General features: G+C 41.7%; 1 protein-coding gene across 1 annotated transcript in view; it reads left to right on the forward strand.

The window, feature by feature from the left end:
* The first annotated feature begins 229 nt into the window (after positions 1-229).
* The window catches only part of dnah9 (dynein, axonemal, heavy chain 9), a 396,633-nt gene continuing 379,195 nt past the window's right edge, over positions 230-17,667 (forward strand). Inside the window, exons 1-2 of the mRNA XM_034193818.1 lie at positions 230-580; positions 16,759-16,955. Of these exons, the coding sequence (XP_034049709.1) occupies positions 230-580; positions 16,759-16,955 (548 nt within the window). The remainder of the gene's footprint in view (positions 581-16,758; positions 16,956-17,667) is intronic.

Genomic DNA, 17,667 nt, shown 5'->3' on the forward strand with positions numbered 1-17,667 from the left:
ATCTTTCACTTTTCCAAAAAGCAAAACAACAACAACAACAACAAACAAACAAAAAACAGCCTGAACAAAGTGGCAATGTGAACAATGAACAATAATGTATGTGAACAAAGAACATTTAGTTTCAGGTGGATTAAATTTTCCCGGGCCACCGCCTTCTGTTCCCTTAGCAACGCGTTACCATAGATACTAGTAAACAATCAATCAGTTCAAACACTGACCCGGGACGGAGATGGCTGAAGCGTTTGGCGAGGACGAAAGATTAAACTTCATGAAAGAGTTTGTCCTGAGATTTCTCAGACTGAAAGCGGACAAATGGCAGAAATGCTTGTCAGTCAAGGACAATTTGCAGCTGATGCTGGACTCTTTGGAAAAGCCGGAACAGAAAACTTTGGTTCTGTCTCTGAAGTCTTCCGGGGACCTGGAGCCTACGACTGGATTCCAAAGAAAATTCAAAAGTAAATCTATTTATATGACGAAACGCAAGAAAACGGCTGTGAGTGCAGACTCTATGAGAACCAACCTGCTGTTCGGAGAGATGCCTCCCGACCCGACGGCCCAGTTTTCTGTCGTTCTTCAGCAGGTAACACAAATACTCGTAAAACACTACAAACCAGAGAAGACCACAAAAACTCCCGAGTCATGAAGATCCAGGTAAAGGCCCGTGCACCGAGTAAAACTGAATAACTTGCTTTCATTTATCAAAATATTTATTTGGATAAAGAAGAAAAATAAGAAAACAGACCTGTATTCAGAATATCGTAGCATTTTTTAACAAGTTAACACACCGCCAATTATCTTTAAAGACGATTTAAAAGTTTGCAGCTACAAATAATTAACACCGAGGTATTATAAGCCTTTGACGATGGGGGATGCTTTATTTTCAGAAAATAATTTGAATATACATAACATTGACTGATCAAATTATGTACTAACATGCATTTTAATAGAAAAAAAAGTGCACAGTGTAAAACCCAGGTTCAGTAATGCTAGAGAGAATGACTATTTGAATAGGAAGTGGCTATTTGTGCGTAGCTTTATTAATAGGCAGTGGATATTTTGCCAGATATGGCAAACACGCACCTAGCATATTTGACCAGATCTCATTGCTGATTGGCTAGTTCAAATAACATCATAGTAGTGAATAAATTTAGACGGCAGGCAAAACAGCGCAAGCCGCATACAACGAAATATCATCCAGTTCAACTTTGCCGGAGCTGATTTCATCACAGGTTCTGGTACCGATGACGTCACTTGAATGAGCCAATCAGACAGGAGATCCGGCAAAACATTGCTAGCTGTAAGTTTGCCGGGTCCGGCAAAATATCCACTACCTTATTAATAACTACAAATTCTGTTCATCAATCAATCAACTTTTTTCTTGTATAGCGCCAAATCACAACAAACAGTTGCCCCAAGGCGCTCCACATTGCAAGGCAAGGCCATACAATAATTATGAAACACAGTCTACGTCTAAAGCAACATAACCAAGAGATGGTCCAGGGTCACCCGATCCAGCCCTAACTATAAGCCTTAGCGAAAAGGAAAGTTTTAAGCCTAATCTTAAAAGTAGAGAGGGTGTCTGTCTCCCTGATCTGAATTGGGAGCTGGTTCCACAGGAGAGGAGCCTGAAAGCTGAAGGCTCTGCCTCCCATTCTACTCTTACAAACCCTAGGAACTACAAGTAAGCCCGCAGTCTGAGAGCGAAGCGCTCTAATGGGGTAATATGGTACTACGAGGTCCCTAAGATAAGATGGGACCTGATTATTCAAAACCTTATAAGTAAGAAGAAGAATTTTAAATTCTATTCTAGCATTAACAGGAAGCCAATGAAGGGAGGCCAACACGGGTGTGATATGTTCTCTCCTGCTAGTCCCCGTCAGTACTCTAGCTGCAGCATTCTGAACCAACTGAAGGCTTTTTAGGGAACTTTTAGGACAACCTGATAATAATGAATTACAATAGTCCAGCCTAGAGGAAATAAATGCATGAATTAGTTTTTCAGCATCACTCTGAGACAAGACCTTTCTGATTTTAGAGATATTGCGTAAATGCAAAAAGGCAGTCCTACATATTTGTTTAATATGCGCTTTGAATGACATATCCTGATCAAAAATAACTCCAAGATTTCTCACAGTATTACTAGAGATCAGGGAAATGCCATCCAGAGTAACGATCTGGTTAGACACCATGCTTCTAAGATTTGTGGGGCCAAGTACAATAACTTCAGTTTTATCTGAGTTTAAAAGCAGGAAATTAGAGGTCATCCATGTCTTTATGTCTGTAAGACAATCCTGCAGTTTAGCTAATTGGTGCGTATCCTCTGGCTTCATGGATAGATAAAGCTGGGTATCATCTGCGTAACAATGAAAATTTAAGCAATACCGTCTAATAATACTGCCCAAGGGAAGCATGTATAAAGTGAATAAAATTGGTCCTAGCACAGAACCTTGTGGAACTCCATAATTAACTTTAGTCTGTGAAGAAGATTCCCCATTTACATGAACAAACTGTAATCTATTAGACAAATATGATTCAAACCACCGCAGCGCAATGCCTTTAATACCTATGACATGCTCTAATCTCTGTAATAAAATTTTATGGTCAACAGTATCAAAAGCAGCACTGAGGTCCAACAGAACAAGCACAGAGATAAGTCCACTGTCCGAAGCCATAAGAAGATCATTTGTAACCTTCACTAATGCTGTTTCTGTACTATGATGAATTCTAAAACCTGACTGAAACTCTTCAAATAGACCATTCCTCTGCAGGTGATCAGTTAGCTGTTTTACAACTACCCTCTCAAGAATCTTTGAGAGAAAAGGAAGGTTGGAGATTGGCCTATAATTAGCTAAGATAGCTGGGTCAAGTGATGGCTTTTTAAGTAATGGTTTAATTACTGCCACCTTAAAGGCCTGTGGCACATAACCAACTAACAAAGATAGATTGATCATATTTAAGATTGAAGCATTAAATAATGGTAGGACTTCCTTGAGCAGCCTGGCAGGAATGGGGTCTAATAAGCATGTTGATGGTTTGGATGAAGTAACTAATGAAAATAACTCAGACAGAACAATCGGAGAGAAAGAGTCTAACCAAATACCGGCATCACTGAAAGCAGCCAAAGATAACGATACATCTTTGGGATGGTTATGAGTAATTTTTTCTCTAATAGTCAAAATTTTGTTAGCAAAGAAAGTCATGAAGTCATTACTAGTTAAAGTTAATGGAATACTCAGCTCAATAGAGCTCTGACTCTTTGTCAGCCTGGCTACAGTGCTGAAAAGAAACCTGGGGTTGTTCTTATTTTCTTCAATTAGTGATGAGTAGAAAGATGTCCTAGCTTCACGAAGGGCTTTCTTATAGAGCAACAAACTCTTTTTCCAGGCTAAGTGAAGATCTTCTAAATTAGTGAGACGCCATTTCCTCTCCAACTTACGGGTTATCTGCTTTAAGCTACGAGTTTGTGAGTTATACCACGGAGTCAGACACTTCTGATTTAAAGCTCTCTTTTTCAGAGGAGCTACAGCATCCAAAGTTGTCTTCAATGAGGATGTAAAACTATTGACAAGATACTCTAACTCCCTTACAGAGTTTAGGTAGCTACTCTGCTCTGTGTTGGTATATGACATTAGAGAACATAAAGAAGGAATCATATCCTTAAACCTAGTTACAGCGCTTCATATGTGGTGCAGCCTTGTTATGGTTAGGGGTTATTGTTATTGTTGTGTTCGTGTTTGGAGGACGAAGGATGAGGCTTTTTATATTTGCCAAAAAAAGAAAAAGGCAGCCGTTTTTAATCACAGAACCTGCAGCTGCAGCCATCATACATTGCCGTTCACTTTTTCTAATGCTCACATTACCAACACAGCGCCCTCGTGTGGGAACACATGTAATTACAACTGTTCATTACATCCCCCTTTCTTTGAAGATAAATACTGTGTATTAAACGGAGGAAAATTATCACCATTATTTTACAGTTTATTACCATGGTTTTTTTTTTAATAAAAAAGCATTAACCATTAATATCTGGCAACAAACCAATTCAACTCAGGAACATGCTGATAACAAATACAGTCCAATAAGTGCATTGAACAACTTTATCTCCTTCTATGTTTATTCTTATAAGTTGAATCTGTCCGGTCTGTTTATTTCTCGAGTTGACCTTCTTAGATCAGGTTGTTGTGGTAAAGTTTCTACACTCAACAAAAATATAAACGCAACACTTTTGGTTTTGCTCCCATTTTGTATGAGATGAACTCAAAGATCTAAAACTTTTTCCACATACACAATATCACCATTTCCCTCAAATATTGTTCACAAACTAGTCTAAATCTGTGATAGTGAGCACTTCTCCTTTGCTGAGATAATCCATCCCACCTCACAGGTGTGCCATATCAAGATGCTGATTAGACACCATGATTAGTGCACAGGTGTGCCTTAGACTGCCCACAATAAAAGGCCACTCTGAAAGGTGCAGTTTTGTTTTATTGGGGGGGGATACCAGTCAGTATCTGGTGTGACCACCATTTGCCTCATGCAGTGCAACACATCTCCTTCGCATAGAGTTGATCAGGTTGTCAATTGTGGCCTGTGGAATGTTGGTCCACTCCTCTTCAATGGCTGTGCGAAGTTGCTGGATATTGGCAGGAACTGGTACACGCTGTCGTATACGCCGGTCCAGAGCATCCCAAACATGCTCAATGGGTGACATGTCCGGTGAGTATGCCGGCCATGTAAGAACTGGGACATTTTCAGCTTCCAAGAATTGTGTACAGATCCTTGCAACATGGGGCCGTGCATTATCCTGCTGCAACATGAGGTGATGTTCTTGGATGTATGGCACAACAATGGGCCTCAGGATCTCATCACGGTATCTCTGTGCATTCAAAATGCCATCAATAAAATGCACCTGTGTTCTTCGTCCATAACAGACGCCTGCCCATACCATAACCCCACCGCCAACATGGGCCACTCGATCCACAACATTGACATCAGAAAACCGCTCACCCACACGACGCCACACACGCTGTCTGCCATCTGCCCTGAACAGTGTGAACCGGGATTCATCCGTGAAGAGAACACCTCTCCAACGTGCCAAATGCCAGCGAATGTGAGCATTTGCCCACTCAAGTCGGTTACGACGACGAACTGGAGTCAGGTCGAGACCCCGATGAGGACGACGAGCATGCAGATGAGCTTCCCTGAGACGGTTTCTGACAGTTTGTCAATCAATCAATCCATCAGTTTTATTTATATAGCGCCAAATCACAACAAACAGTTGCCCCAAGGCGCATTATATTGTAAGGCAAGGCCATACAATAATTACGTAAAAACCCCAATGGTCAAAACGACCCCCTGTGAGCAAGCACTTGGCGACAGTGGGAAGGAAAAACTCCCTTTTAACAGGAAGAAACCTCCAGCAGAACCAGGCTCAGGGAGGGGCAGTCTTTTGCTGGGACTGGTTGGGGCTGAGGGAGAGAACCAGGAAAAAGACATGCTGTGGAGGGGAGCAGAGATCAATCACTAATGATTAAATGCAGAGTGGTGCATACAGAGAAAAAAGAGAAAGAAACACTCAGTGCATCATGGGAACCCCCCAGCAGTCTAAGTCTATAGCAGCATAACTAAGGGATGGTTCAGGGTCACCTGATCCAGCCCTAACTATAAGCTTTAGCAAAAAGGAAAGTTTTAAGCCTAATCTTAAAAGTAGAGAGGGTGTCTGTCTCCCTGATCTGAATTGGGAGCTGGTTCCACAGGAGAGGAGCCTGAAAGCTGAAGGCTCTGCCTCCCATTCTACTCTTACAAACCCTAGGAACTACAAGTAAGCCTGCAGTCTGAGAGCGAAGCGCTCTATTGGGGTGAAATGGTACTATGAGGTCCCTAAGATAAGATGGGACCTGATTATTCAAAACCTTATAAGTAAGAAGAAGAATTTTAAATTCTATTCTAGAATTAACGGGAAGCCAATGAAGAGAGGCCAATATGGGTGAGATATGCTCTCTCCTTCTAGTCCCCATTAGTACTCTAGCTGCAGCATTTTGAATTAACTGAAGGCTTTTCAGGGAAATTTTAGGACAGTCTGATAATAATGAATTACAATAGTCCAGCCTAGAGGAAATAAATGCATGAATTAGTTTTTCAGCATCACTCTGAGACAATGAAAATTTAAGCAATGCCGTCTAATAATACTGCCTAAGGGAAGCATGTATAAAGTGAATAAAATTGGTCCTAGCACAGAACCTTGTGGAACTCCATAATTAACCTTAGTCTGTGAAGAAGATTCCCCATTTACATGAACAAATTGTAATCTATTAGATTAGACAGAACAGTCTGAGAGAAAGAGTCTAACCAAATACCGGCATCACTGAAAGCAGCCAAAGATAACGATACGTCTTTGGGATGGTTATGAGTAATTTTTTCTCTAATAGTTAAAATTTTATTAGCAAAGAAAGTCATGAAGTCATTACTAGTTAAAGTTAAAGGAATACTCGGCTCAATAGAGCTCTGACTCTTTGTCAGCCTGGCTACAGTGCTGAAAAGAAACCTGGGGTTGTTCTTATTTTCTTCAATTAGTGATGAGTAGTAAGATGTCCTAGCTTTACGGAGGGCTTTTTTATAGAGCAACAGACTCTTTTTCCAGGCTAAGTGAAGATCTTCTAAATTAGTGAGATGCCATTTCCTCTCCAACGTACGGGTTATCTGCTTTAAGCTGCGAGTTTGTGAGTTGTACCACTGAGTCAGGCACTTCTGATTTAAAGCTCTCTTTTTCAGAGGAGCTACAGCATCCAAAGTTGTCTTCAATGAGGATGTAAAACTATTGACGAGATACTCTATCTCACTTACAGAGTTTAGGTAGCTACTCTGCACTGTGTTGGTATATGGCATTAGAGAACATAAAGAAGGAATCATATCCTTAAACCTAGTTACAGCGCTTTCTGAAAGACTTCTAGTGTAATGAAACTTATTCCCCACTGCTGGGTAGTCCATCAGAGTAAATGTAAATGTTATTAAGAAATGATCAGACAGAAGGGAGTTTTCAGGGAATACTGTTAAGTCTTCAATTTCCATACCATAAGTCAGAACAAGATCTAAGATATGATTAAAGTGGTGGGTGGACTCATTTACATTTTGAGCAAAGCCAATTGAGTCTAATAATAGATTAAATGCAGTGCTGAGGCTGTCATTCTCAGCCTCTGTGTGGATGTTAAAATCGCCCACTATAATTATCTTATCTGAGCTAAGCACTAAGTCAGACAAAAGGTCTGAAAATTCACAGAGAAACTCACAGTAACGACCAGGTGGACGATAGATAATAACAAATAAAACTGGTTTTTGGGACTTCCAATTTGGATGGACAAGACTAAGAGTCAAGCTTTCAAATGAATTAAAGCTCTGTCTGGGTTTTTGATTAATTAATAAGCTGGAATGGAAGATTGCTGCTAATCCTCCGCCTCGGCCCGTGCTACGAGCATTCTGGCAGTTAGTGTGACTCGGGGGAGTTGACTCATTTAAACTAACATATTCATCCTGCTGTAACCAGGTTTCTGTAAGACAGAATAAATCAATATGTTGATCAATTATTATAGCATTTACTAACAGGGACTTAGAAGAGAGAGACCTAATGTTTAATAGACCACATTTAACTGTTTTAGTCTGTGGTGCAGTTGAAGGTGCTATATTATTTTTTCTTTTTGAATTTTTATGCTTAAATAGATTTTTACTGGTTATTGGTGGTCTGGAGCAGGCACCGTCTCTACAGGGATGGGGTAATGAGGGGATGGCAGGGGGAGAGAAGCTGCAGAGAGGTGTGTAAGACTACAACTCTGCTTCCTGGTCCCAACCCTGGATAGTCACGGTTTGGAGGATTTAAGAAAATTGGCCAGATTTCTAGAAATGAGAGCTGCTCCATCCAAAGTGGGATGGATGCCGTCTCTCCTAACAAGACCAGGTTTTCCCCAGAAGCTTTGCCAATTATCTATGAAGCCCACCTCATTTTTTGGACACCACTCAGCCAGCAATTCAAGGAGAACATGCGGCTAAACATGTCACTCCCGGTCCGATTGGGGAGGGGCCCAGAGAAAACTACAGAGTCCGACATTGTTTTTGCAAGTTACACACCGATTCAATGTTAATTTTTGTGACCTCCGATTGGCGTACCGGGTGTCATTACTGCCGACGTGAATTACAAATCTTACCAAATTTACGCTTAGCCTTAGCCAGCAGTTTCAAATTTCCTTCAATGTCGCCTGCTCTGGCCCCCGGAAGACAATTGACTATGGTTGCTGGTGTCGCTAACTTCACATTTCTCAAAACAGAGTCGCCAATAACCAGAGTTTGATCCTCGGCGGGTGTGTCGTCGAGTGGGGAAAAACGGTTAGAAATGTGAACGGGTTGGCGATGTACACCGGGCTTCTGTTTAGAACTACGCTTCCTCCTCACAGTCACCCAGTCGGCCTGCTTTCCTGGCTGCTCGGGATCTGCCAGAGGGAAACTAACGGCGGTTAAGCTACCTTGGTCCGCACCGACTACAGGGGCCTGGCTAGCTGTAGAATTTTCCACGGTGCGGAGCCGAGTGTCCAATTCGCCCAGCCTGGCCTCCAAAGCTACGAATAAGCTACACTTATTACAAGTACCATTACTGCTAAAGGAGGCCGAGGAATAACTAAACATTTCACACCCAGAGCAGAAAAGTGCGGGAGAGACAGGAGAAGCCGTCATGCTAAACCGGCTAAGAGCTAGTAGCTGTGCTAAGCTAGCGGATTCCTAAAAACACACAAAGTGAATAATGTGTAAATAATTTAGAGGTGATTCAGCAGAGGGAGTGCTTTAGTTAAGGCACGTGAAGATTACACTGTGAAACAAATCGTTATCTAGCTAACTAGATCAATCTAACTGCGCAGATTAAACAGCTAACAGATACAGCAAAACACCGCTGTGCTCCGGAAAAGGAAGTGATACAATACCGCAGTGAGAGCCAACCACCAGTAGAGGCAAGCAAGAGTTTGTGCAGAAATTCTTTGGTTATGCAAACCTATTGTTTCAGCAGCTGTCCGAGTGGCTGGTCTCAGACAATCTTGGAGGTGAACATGCTGGATGTGGAGGTCCTGGGCTGGTGTGGTTTCACGTGGTCTGCGGTTGTCACTGATCACAGTGTGGGGAATGTCATGTCTGGCAAAGATGGGGTTAGCGTGTGTTATGACAGATGCTGATGACATGTTTGTAATAGTCGATTACTACAAGATAGTCTTTACCTTTAAGATGGAATAAGTCCATTCACACGTTTTCCCAGGGTGTAGTGGGCAACTGCATTTCCACCATTGGCTCTTTTCTTTGTTTACTCCTGTGTTTTTGACATGTTTCACACTTGCGTAGTGTCTCATTGTCTTTGTTTAGACCAGGCCAATAGACTGACTCCCTCAATCTCCTTTTACACTTCTCAATCCCGAGATGGCCCTCATGAATCCTGTTAAGCACATCTGATCTCAAAGTCTCTGGGATAACAACCCTCCCCTTTTTGAGTAGTAGTCCATCCACTGAGCTTAGGTCACCATGAACATGGTAAAACTGTGGACATGAACCAGCAGGCCACCCCTCCTCAATGTTGTGAGTGACACACTGTAGCTCTTTGTCCTGTCTGGTAGCTTCTACTATTTGTCTTGACTTTGTGTCTGACATGGGCAACAATGTAGCCACCATGTTCACATGACATTCAGTGTCCTCATCAGTTGTGCTAACATAGTTGCTCTCAGGTGTTCTAGAGAGAGCGCCAGCAAGAATCAAGTGTTTTCCGAGCGTATAAACAAGTTCAGAGTTGTATCTTTGCATTTTCATCATTCAGCGCTGGATCCTTGGGGACATTTCATTTAGATTTTTCTTGATCATGGAGACCAGTGGTCGGAAGTCAGCCTCCACAATGAAAGACGGCAGTCAATATATGTAGCTATGAAAATGCTCTAAACCATAGGCCACACCCAAACACTCCTTTTCTATGTGGGCATACTTGCATTCCGAGTTGGTCATGGACCTAGATAGGCCACAGGTTTCCAGTGCTTGTCCTCGGCCCGGAGGAGAACGGCACCAATACCATCTTTTGAAGCATCAGTTGACACTTTGATCTTTTCGGTGTGGTCATAGAAAGCTAAGACAGGTGCTGTAGTTAGTGTCTTTTTAAGCTTTTGCCACTCATTCTCATGTTTAAAGTCAGAGTCATTGTGCAGCAGTTCACGAATGCAGGATGTCTTTGCAGTGAGATTGGGAATGAATTTGCCAATAAAGTTGACCATCCCCATAATGCATAACACACCTGTCTTGTCTGTTGGCGTAGGCATGTTCAGTATCGCCTTTATTTTCTCTTGGTCTGGTTCAACATCTTGAGCTGTAAGTTTATCTCCAAGGAAGAGTATTTCCTGTACTCCAAACTCACACTTGTTTTTGTTGAGTTTTAGCCCGTACTTTTGGATGTGCTCTAGCGCTTTGCAATGTCTTTGATTGTGCTGTTGGAGAGTAGAGCCCAAATGATAATGTCGTCAGTCTAGACTTGAACTCCTTCCAAGTCCTCAATGATTTGTTCCATAGCTCTGTGAAATATTTCTGGAGCTGACTTTATCCCAAATAGCAGTCAGAGATAGCAATACCTCCCAAATGGTGTATTAAAGGTACACAACTTGGTACTGCTTTCATCTAGTTTTAACTGCCAGAAGCCTTGTGATGCATCAAGCTTTGTGAAGTAGGTCGCTCCTGCCATTACACTGATGATTTCGTCGCGTGTGAGTATTTGGTAGTACTCTCACTTTATATTCTCATTGAGATCTTTTGGGTCCATACATGTTCTCATCTCTCCATTCTTCTTCTTGGTGACTACCATTGAGTTGACCCAATCTGTAGGCTCTTCTGATCACACCTAGTTTGGTCATTCTGTCTAGCTCTTTCTTAAGGGCTTCACGTAGTAGTGCTGGCACTCTGCGTGGTGCATGGCTGTGCACCTACTTTGAGCTGGATTTTGCATGTGAAAGGCAGTGTACCAAACCCTTTAAACACATCTGTAAAGTGCTGTAGGAATGAGTCTACAGAGTATGGTGAGGTGCTTGGCTTTGCACCGATACAGTACACTCTTTTCACCAGCCCTAGTTCTTCACACAACTTGTCACCCAAAAGTGTTTCACATCCTTGGTTCACAGCTGAAAACAGTACATGGTGCACTTTGCCTCTGACAGTCATATTTAACTTACAAGTGCCTAAACACTGAATAGGCTGCTCATTGTAGTCTTTTATTTCAGAGCCTTTGCTACGTATTTGTAGCTTTATCTGCATATCTCTTATGTCTGACATACTTATAAGATTTCCTTTTGCACCTGTGTCCAGTCTCATTGTAACTATTGTGCCATTCTTTGGCAATGCTGTTCACTTTTTGTGACTCATCTTCACAGTTAACAATGCCAACAAAGAAAGTGTCACTTAAGTCTGTATCCTCAATCACATTTACAGACTTCCCTCTCCGTCCTTCCTTTGCTTTTGAAAAGCATTGTTTGGCAAATGGTTTTTTCCATGACATTTGGAACATACTTTGCCAAAGGCTGGGCACTGTCTTGGGTTGCAGGTGAACATTGCGTCATCGGCCGACTGTGCAGTCCCGGTCTGGTTGCGGCGGCTCCGTGGAATGACACTGCACTAGCCGCCATAGCTGCTCCATCACTTGTGTGCGCTAATGCATTCGATACATCTCCAAATGTCCTCATATACTTTTGGGATATTTCATTTGCGTGCCATATTTTTATGGCTCCATCAAGCGTCAGGTCTCACTCACGTAACAATCTTTCATGCAGCTTCTTATCATAAATGCCAAAAACGATTTGGTCTCTCACCAATGAGTCTTTAAGTGTCCCAAAATTGCACATCTGAGCCTTTAGACGTAAGGTTGTCAGGAAGCTATCAAACGGTTCACTCTGTAGCTGCACACAAGATCTAAACATGCATCTTTCATATGTCTCATTCTTCTGTGTGTGCAGTGGGCATCAAATTTATGAAGCGCAACATCCAACTTTGTCATCTGGCGAGTCAAACACTTACGTATTAAACACACTGATGGCCTGCGGCCCTGCTAATGTTAGCAATAGTGCTACTTTCCTCGTGTCCGACTTCATGTCCAGACCCATGGCCGTGACATACAGATTGTAGTGCTGCTTGAAGGCACGCCAATTTTCATCAACATTGCCCGTCAGTTTTAAGCTGTCAGGCGGCTTCAAATACATGTTGACTCACATCTGGTTTTCTCAGTTTACTCCTGGTACCATGTCGTGTTCGTGTTTGAAGGACAAAGGATGAGGCTTTTTATATTTGTCAAAAAAGAAAAAGGCGGCCGTTTTTTAATCACAGAACCTGCAGCTGCAGCCATCACACATTGCTGTTCACTTCTTCTACTGCCATCTACTGGCCAGTAGACCCTGAATACTTGCTAAAACAAATATTCTAAATAATCCGGCTTCTGGCATGTTTACATAAAATAAATACAATAACAATGTCTATAAACCCAGAGAATATATTCATGAGAGTTTTAGGCACAATATACAAAGAGTTTAATGCTGTTGTCCGTGTGCAGCGGCTAAAGTGCACCCTGATCAGAGCGTCTCAATGCATTTCTCCTGTCGTGAAACTTTACCCATAATGCACTACAGCATGTCCCAAAAACTAAAACCTTCAAAATTAGTCTGTTACTTTAAAACTCAAACATATAGCTGATATTTTCACTTTATAAAACACGAGACATGATGTTAATTTAAATAACTTGTCTGGAATTAGTTTGGTTAAAATTTTAACCATAAGTTAAAACTGTATGCCTGTTGATGACTTGCGTGATATGCCGGCGAGTCAGTATGGTCTAAAGAGAAATGATCTTTTTTTAATGCTCTCTCTCGTTTCCTTTCGCTCTTGTAACCTCCTCTCCTCTCCTCTCCTCTCCTCTCCTCTCCTCTCCTCTCCTCTCCTCTCCTCTCCTCTCCTCTCCTCTCCTCTCCTCTCCTCTCCTCTCCTCTGCCTGCAGAGGATAGAGCTGTGTCTCATGTAACCAGCTCTCCTTTGCCTGCAGAGGATAGTGCTGTCTGTCTGCTGAAAAACTTTTAACAGATAGGTACTAAAGTCTTTGATTTCAGACTTCACAAATGTTTTTAACTGTTAAGCTTTATTCACTATCCCTGCAAAAATATGTTAGTGGTCTAAAAATTATCGGACCTAAATTTATCGGAAGGTAACTGGTCCGCTGATGGTTTTCAAAGTTATCTGAAAAGCTAATCTGATAATGAAAACATGAACTTCAATAATTAGCGGATTAGCGGAACTGTGCCCACCACTGACTGAGACAATGTATGTTTCCAACCCTGCCTTTGTTGAGCTGCTGTTGACATTGATAATGTTATAAAAATTTTAATGAAAAAAGAGACAAAGTAAATCATAAATACAACAAATCAGATTGTATGTCTTTGTTTCAAATAATGAGTGATGTCATGTAAATGCAGCTGCAGTTGATTATATCAGCATGACCAAATGATTAAACATGAAGTACAAAAACAAAACAAAAAAAGCTCTAACTGACTAACTAACCTGAGTACATCATTTAACAGACAGGGTTTAAAAATTTTCCAGACCGCCTGTCCCCCCTCTCTTTGTCATGGTGACAACAACTGCTGTTACTCACCTGTGCCACCTCGGCCCACTGCATTCAGCCACCAGCGGCCTGTACTACGAAGCGGGGTTAACTTACTCAGATGTAACCCAGGGTCAACCTCTTAAACCGGTGTTGACAAAACCTGGTTTTCTCAAGTGGTGTTAATCGGTACTACGACGCTGAATAAGATGTTGATTTGTTGAACCTGTGTTAACCTAAGTGGAGTATGTGCGCGTTCATGTAAAAGGGGCGGGTTGCAGCACACGTCAACATTTTTCAATGATGACGCGGTCACCTTAATTTACCGGAGAAGAATGCACGATTATTATGTGGAGCTACGAGGAATTTAAATTAACGTTAAGGGGGAAGTCGAACACATTGTCTGCCAATAAAGCAAGACAAGGCTTGTTGGCAACGTATTGCTGATCGGGTAAATGCGTAATTGTTCTCCAAATCTGTTACAGATGATTAACCTGTGGAATGTCTGATATGTGTAAAAAAAAAATGCCCCTCTTCCATTAATTACGCACAGATGCAACACGATTCAGAAGTGGGCATAGGCCTCCTAATAAATGTTAGGTTAATTTAATGTTTCCTAAATAGGCTACCTTGACTGTATGATTGCTATTCTTAATCCTGTCAATATGTCAGATGCAATAGCAGTGCCAAACGCACCTGGCAGCAGGTGAAGATGAAATATAAAAACATCCTTCATCCTTCAAAACAGTAGGTTTATATTCATAGCTTGATAAGCCCCACTTCACCTAATTAATGGACATGCATTAGACCTATTTTGATATTAGTAATTGCCCGCGATTGCATAAAACCCTTCTTTGAATTGCATTGAGGATAAATGGCCAGGGAAAACGACAAATGCATCCAACAGTTTAGATGGAGCAAGTACTACCTTGTGAATCATATGACATACAGTATTCTTGCTCAGATGTTCAGCATCAGCGATGGAATACATAAACTGTCCACTGGCAAAATATCTAACCGCAAGGCAATTATCTGCTCGATCATCGGGGCATTGCTACACTGTAAAAAATGACTTGTTTTTACAGGAAGATGCTGGCAGCAGTGGTTACCAGGGAATTCCTGTAAAACATACAGCAGCACAGTAGATAACATTACAGACATAATATGAATATGGATTTACAGTGAATGAACTACGGCTGACTCACATTAAAGGAACTGTTGAATCTACAAACAAGAGCTCTTTTTTTTTTGTACATTTAACCACTGTATTTTTTACAGGAATACCCTGGTAACCACAGCTGCCAGCGGTTTCCTGTAAAAACAAACGATGGATGATGTTACAGACGTCTGGCCCGATCAGCTGACAAAGATAACGAATTCCCTCGGCTGAGGATCTATATCTTTCATAGAGAATATCGTCCGGGTATGTCAGCGGATTCCAGCGGTCTTTAAAAGCCCGCGCCCTGCGAGGTGAGCCCCTCAATTTGATGCAGGTGGATGGACGGTACTTATAAGGGGTGTGGTTAAGCGTAAACCTCACGCTAACCTAGAACATAACCTGCTCGGAGCAGGTTTGGCGCACAGCGTAAGTTGCCATGGCAGCATGCCTCGATCGAAACCTATCCACCTTTTGTAGTACTGGTTAACCGGGAAGTTACTCCACACGTCATCAACTTACTCCCGAAGTTACCCTGATAAGCCAGTAACCCCGCTTCATAGTACAGGCCCCAGGTGATACTGGCTCTTTCTGGTTTTTAGCCTTTAGGTTCAGGTGTCTGATTGTTAAGCATGGAAAGAGTTAGCCTGACCTATCCCAACCTAGTTGAATATGAGTTGATCCAGAGCTACCATTTTGAATGGAGTTCAGTGCGGCTTTGAAACAAATTCACCTGGGGCCTTGTGCACAAAGACTTGTGTGCATTTCCTACTGAAACATGGCGTAAGCCAAAACCCAGAAACTGGCTTAAGCACAAAAAAAATTCAGATGTATCAAAGTGTGCATAGGCATGGATCCACACATGTTTTGTTTGTACATCCCAATCAGTGTGGAACTGAGCACACTCAAGAAATGAGTGTTTCCGTGTGTATAAATGCTGAGGCCAGAGCAGTGCACACACACTGAAATAAAAACATTAGGTGCACGCTCTCTATTTTCACAATCAAGAAAAAGAAAACAAATTCATCATGTGATGGGGCCTTTATAGCAAAATGTGTTTAGTCAGTAGCTCCTATTACATTCGGGAAACAGGTGTCGCAGACCGAATGGTCCGCCCCTAAAATTTTTGCATCTGCATATGCATCATTTCGGACCACAGCAGCACGTCTGAAATGGAGTCTCTTCATCCAAAGCAATCAAATGGATTATGGGATTATTAACCATCAGTTGATAAAGGTAAACCCATTGTAAATCATTGTAAAGTCAGTTTTAAGCAGAAACGAGGCAGTTTTAAGCAGAAATGAGGCGAAACTCTGTGATGCTTTGAAATGTCAGCCAGCAGCTGGCCATCAGCCAGATTTTTAGGGGGACCGTTCGGTCGGCGACACCGGCTCTGTTTTCGAAAAATTATGTTCTATCTATATAAAATATGTGCAGTGACAATAAAGGCTCTATTCTATTCTATTCTATTCTATTCAGAGATAACAGACTTCTCAAAAATTTCAAATTTTTGTTTAAAGCTGTGCTCCTCGAGTTATACATATGAGTTGTATTGAGTTGGCCTTGGAAAACTTGGAACCGAGTTCAACCAGGTGTGAGAGCTGCTTCACATTTGACTGGGGGAATCAGATGAGGTGCACTGAGTCGAAACTCAGTCGGCTACCATCCAAATCACCACCTAACTTGGCGAGGTGTGAGAATTGTTTTGCGCATACATGCATGCATTGTCTTGATGTCAGAGTTAGTTGGCAGTCAAGTCAGACTGTACATACCACAGACCCTAACCTAACGGTGAAACATAGAATAAAATGAAGAAACATTTACTACCTTATGATTCTTGTCTTTCTTTTATGGACATGCTGAAAATATCATATCATCATTCCAGTATTCCAAACAACATTCATCAAAAATCTTTCATCCAATAGTCACTATACAGAGCTCATGTTTTTTTGCTGTGTTCCTTCAGATTGTGGCCCCGCTGCTGTCCAACAGAAGCAACCAAACTGACTGGCCACAGACGGTGTCTCAGGACATCATGCGCAGCGTTGACTTACTCAAATCTAAAGCGGTTGTGGTGTCAGGACAAGTCAAGGGCAAGACTGTGCTGCCTATTCCTCCAGCCTTGGAGAGAATGGAGGAAGCTGCCCTGGAGAGAAATGAAAGGTAGACAAATAGCTGGACATACAGAGACATGCAAATACGTATGTGTGGCTGCCTTTGTCCTAATTTACCTTCCCAATTTATTTTCGCACTGTACTATAAGTTGCACCTGACCAGAAATGCCTCTTGAAGAGAAAAAAACTAACCAAAAAAAAGCACAAATACTCGTATTAAAGATTATTAACTGACTGTGAGGTCTGTACGGGGAAATATCAGACCTACATGTTGTCAGTACGGACCGAGAGAAGCGATGTCCCATGGTACCATTTAAGCCCATGTGTGTTCCAAATAAGCCCATAACATCATTTATTGCTAAACTAAACTTGTTTAATGCAATAATTAATGCATAAAACACGAGAATTAATGCAGTATATTTTACAAATGACAGTGAAAAGGTTTTTTAAAAAAATCCCTTTTGAACAAGATCATCATCTGAACAAATGATTCAGTGCGGAAGGTTCCCAGTTCAAACCCCACCCCTGCAGTATTTCTCAATGCAATTTGGAGTTGTGTCAGGAAGGGTATCCGGCATAAAACTTGTGCCAATTCAACATGCAGATCCACACTGGATTTGCTGTGGCAACCCCAAGTGCAAACAAGGGAGCAGCCGAACAGACTTAGTATCTATCTATATATCTCTCTGTCTATCTATCTATCTATCTATCTATTAAAGTAGATCAGTAATTTAAAGTCACACAATGAACTGTTGCTTTTA

The sequence above is a fragment of the Thalassophryne amazonica genome, chromosome 18 (assembly GCF_902500255.1).
Source record: "Thalassophryne amazonica chromosome 18, fThaAma1.1, whole genome shotgun sequence".
NCBI classification, from domain to species: Eukaryota; Metazoa; Chordata; class Actinopteri; order Batrachoidiformes; family Batrachoididae; genus Thalassophryne; species Thalassophryne amazonica.